Below are 3973 nucleotides of genomic sequence, written 5' to 3'. Positions count from 1 at the left end.
CTCGCGAAAATTTTCGGTAAAAGTACCTTTGAAGATGATGAATCCAGACTGATTCATATCTGTAACGGTCAACTGTTCCTAGAAATCGATTTATCTAAAGAATTCAACTGAAATTTGCTTATCTAATACCCTCGCGTGGGAACTGACAGATACTGGACGTACAACATTCTTTCAAATTCTTGGATGGAATTTTAGCATTGATGGGGGGTAACGAGCCTATAAATAAGCTCGAGATATTTCACGATTTGTCAGTGTTGCTTCATTACTTGGATAAGATGGAAACTGAGAGAGTGATCGAGATTCTCGAGTATGCATACAAAAATGCATCCCTACATGAAACACAGCGATGGATGGACTGGTGTGGTCATTATATTAAACTCTATGGAAAAGTTCTGAAAAAAGTAAATCTTTCAGTGGGAGAAAAGAATAAAGTCCAAGCCACAATTGCAACAATCGAATATTATCTAGAGAAATTTAGATACAAGCAGCATCGAGGAGGCAGACTAGATCCATTCCCACACAGTGTGAAGCTCACAGAACGAGTACGATGGAAGGATTTACAATCTGTCTTTCAGGGGCGAATTCGTACTGGTACCATAGTGAATCTCCATCATAAAGATCCATTGAAATTCCTTAAGGATGCAAAAAAACTGGCGACTGTGCGGTTAAAAAATGTGCTTGAAAGTGCTGGAAATATGAAAGTGAATTCTATCTTAGCTTGTAAATTTGAAGTGAAAAGAGATGAGGAATTAGTTCAAGAGACAAAGTTTTTCAGCACGAGAAATGAAATTATTTTACCAGACACAGACATTGGAGACTGGTTCGAAGTCAATGTTATAGAATGTTTATTGACAAAAATTGAAGATTTCCAAGAGCGAGATTCCGGTTGGAATCTAGTTGAGGTAATTCATCTAGTCATCAATATGAATCGGTATATACCATTAGCTGCTGGCATTTCAACCTATACTGAGCTACCTCATGATATACAGTGCAAGAAAGCTGTTGTCAATCTAAAGAATTCAGACGAATTCTGTTTTTTATGGTCGGTCATAGCTGCTCTTCATCCAGTCAATACTAACAAGTGTGTGACGAGCTCCTATCCACATTATTCAACCGCTAAAATTCCAAATACTAATGTTAAATTGGACTACAGAAATCTTCAATTTCCAATTGCTCTAAATGATGTTGCAAAGTTTGAGAGCAAAAATGGATTATCCATCAATGTATATGGAATCGAAGGGGCAAGTGATGATGAAAATAGCCAAATCGTACCGTTTCATCTCAGTTCTGTGAAGTCAGAGAGACCTACAATTCATCTACTTCTGTTTTGTTCATCGATTCACGTTGCAGGTGATATCCAGCCAATCTATCATTTCGCATGGATTCGTGATCTCTCTCGACTTGTGAGTGCTCAAATTTCCAGTCATGCACATCGTACATGGTTGTGCGATCGTTGTTTATGTCATTTTCAAGAAAAAAGGAGTTATGAAAGGCATCAGCAGGATTGTTTTGCTATAAATCATTGTAAAACTGTGCTACCAAGGGAAGGTGAAAATCTGCTGAGCTTTAAGAATTATAAATACAAAGAGACTGTACCATTTGTCATTTATGCTGATCTGGAATGTATTCTAGAGTCAATAAATGGGGATGATAATGGAAATGAAGATGGAATGTTACGTCAAAAACACATTCCTCACAGTGTAGCCTTTTATCTAAAGTGCTCTTTTAATGATGATCTGTCTAAATTTAAACTCAAACGAGATCCTCAGTGTATCAAGTGGCTCGTAGAGGAATTACAGGATATTGGCTTGATGGTGAACGATTACTTGAGAACAGTGATCCCGATGGAAAAACTGAGTATTGAAAGAAAGCAAGAGTTTCAAAGTGCAGAAGTGTGTCATATTTGTGAAAAGTCGTTCATAAGTACAGATGTCAAGCATCGAGATCATTGTCATTTTACTGGCAGTTATCATGGTGCCGCTCATGCTGGATGTAACTTAAATTATAAAAATTCACATGATATACCAGTTATATTTCATAATCTCTCTGGTTATGATGCACATTTCCTGATAAAAGACCTAGCGAGAGATTTCAGTGGAGCTATTGAGTTACTCCCAATAAATAAAGAAAAGTACATTTCCTTCAGAAAGCATATTCCGGGAACGAAAGTTTATTTGAGATTCATTGACTCTTTCCGATTCATGGCTAGTAGTTTAGAAAAATTAGCATCCTATTTATCTGATAGTGATAAACAGATCACGCGTCGATACTATAATAATGATGAAGAAAAATTTAGTTTGTTGATGAGGAAAGGAGTCTTCCCCTATGAATATGTAAATAGTTGGGAAAGGTTAGAAGAATTGAATTTACCAGAAAAAGATTATTTTCATTCCACACTTAAAAATCAAGGGATTTCTGATGAAGATTATGCTCATCAGGTCTGGATGACATTCAAACTTTCAACGTTAGGTGAATATTCAGATTTATATTTGCAAACCGATGTTTTACTCTTGGTTGATATTTTCGAGAATTTCAGAAAAAGTTGTACCTCTGTTTACCAGTTAGATCCTCTACATTATTACACTGCACCAGGTTTAGCTTTCGATGCAATGTTGAAGTGTACTAATGTAGAAATAGAACTATTTACTGATGTGGAAAAACTCTTATTCATCGAGAAGGGTATACGAGGGGGTGTAGCTCAGTGTGTGAATCGATATGCTCATGCTAATAATCGATATATGGATAATTTTGAGGCAGATAAACCGGAATCGTATTTAATGTATTACGATGTGAATAATCTGTATGGTGCGGCAATGAGTCGACATCTGCCATATGGATCCTTTGAGTGGGTTGATCTTAACGAAGAATTTGACGTTCTTAAAATTTCTGATGATTCTCCAATAGGATATTTCTTGGAAGTAGATTTATCATATCCTAGAGAGCTTTATTATTTGCACAGTGATTTACCTTTATGTCCAGAACATTTTGTACCACCCAATCGAAAAAACTCAAAATTAATGACAACTCTTTATGATAAGAAAAAGTATGTAATTCATTATATAAATTTGAAACAATATTTGAGTCTTGGAATGAAATTAATGCAAATTCACCGGGCGTTGCAATTTAAGCAAGGTGCTTGGCTTAAACCGTATATAGATTTAAATACTGAAAAAAGGAAAGAATCATCAAATGAGTTCGAAAAAAACTTTTTTAAATTAATGAATAATGCAGTTTTTGGAAAAACGATGGAAAATGTTCGAAAACAGAAAGATGTAAAGTTAATTACTAAATGGAGTGGGAGGTATGGAGCAAGAGCTCGAATTGCTCAACCTAATTTTCATAGTAGCATTATTTTTGATGATGACTTGGTAATCATTCAGTTGAACCGAACTCAGATTACATTCAATAAGCCCATCTACATTGGATTTTCAATTTTAGATTTATCAAAAACTTTTATCTACGATTTTCATTATAATTATGTTAAACAAGTGTTTGGTAATAAGTCAAAATTGATGTATACTGATACAGACAGTCTGTTGTACCATTTCGATGTACCTGATATCTATGAAATTATGAAGCAAAATATCATGAAATTTGATACGTCTGATTATCCCGAAATCAATAAGTATGGAATGCCCAGAAAGAATAAAATTTTTTTAGGATTAATGAAGGATGAATGCAATGGGAGAATTATGACTGGATTCGTAGGCCTCCGAGCTAAATTATACTTTCAAAATTTTAGGTGAATCAGAAGAAAAGAAGCGAGCGAAGGGTGTGAAAAGTTCAACTTCAAAAACGATCACTTTTGAAGATTACAAGAATTGTCTTTTTAATGAAAAAAAATTAGTAAAAACACAATATTTAATTCAAAGCAAGAAGNGAAAAGAAGCGAGCGAAGGGTGTGAAAAGTTCAACTTCAAAAACGATCACTTTTGAAGATTACAAGAATTGTCTTTTTAATTAAAAAAAATTA

General features: G+C 34.6%; 1 protein-coding gene across 1 annotated transcript; it reads left to right on the top strand.

Annotated features, from left to right (window-relative positions):
• Positions 1–275: 275 nt before the first annotated feature.
• On the top strand, positions 276–3043 carry LOC107046880 (the record flags this gene model as incomplete). Its single annotated transcript, XM_015269598.1, has 1 exon — positions 276–3043. A coding segment is annotated over exon 1 (2768 nt), but the record flags the coding sequence as incomplete, so codon positions are not given.
• Between the last annotated feature and the right edge of the window lie 930 nt (positions 3044–3973).

The sequence above is a fragment of the Diachasma alloeum genome, unplaced genomic scaffold (assembly GCF_001412515.2).
Source record: "Diachasma alloeum isolate Michigan unplaced genomic scaffold, Dall2.0 Dall_scaffold_02850, whole genome shotgun sequence".
In the NCBI taxonomy this organism is placed as follows: Eukaryota; Metazoa; Arthropoda; class Insecta; order Hymenoptera; family Braconidae; genus Diachasma; species Diachasma alloeum.
The sequence above is the reverse complement of the archived record's forward strand: the minus strand, read 5'-3'. Positions and strand labels throughout refer to the sequence as shown.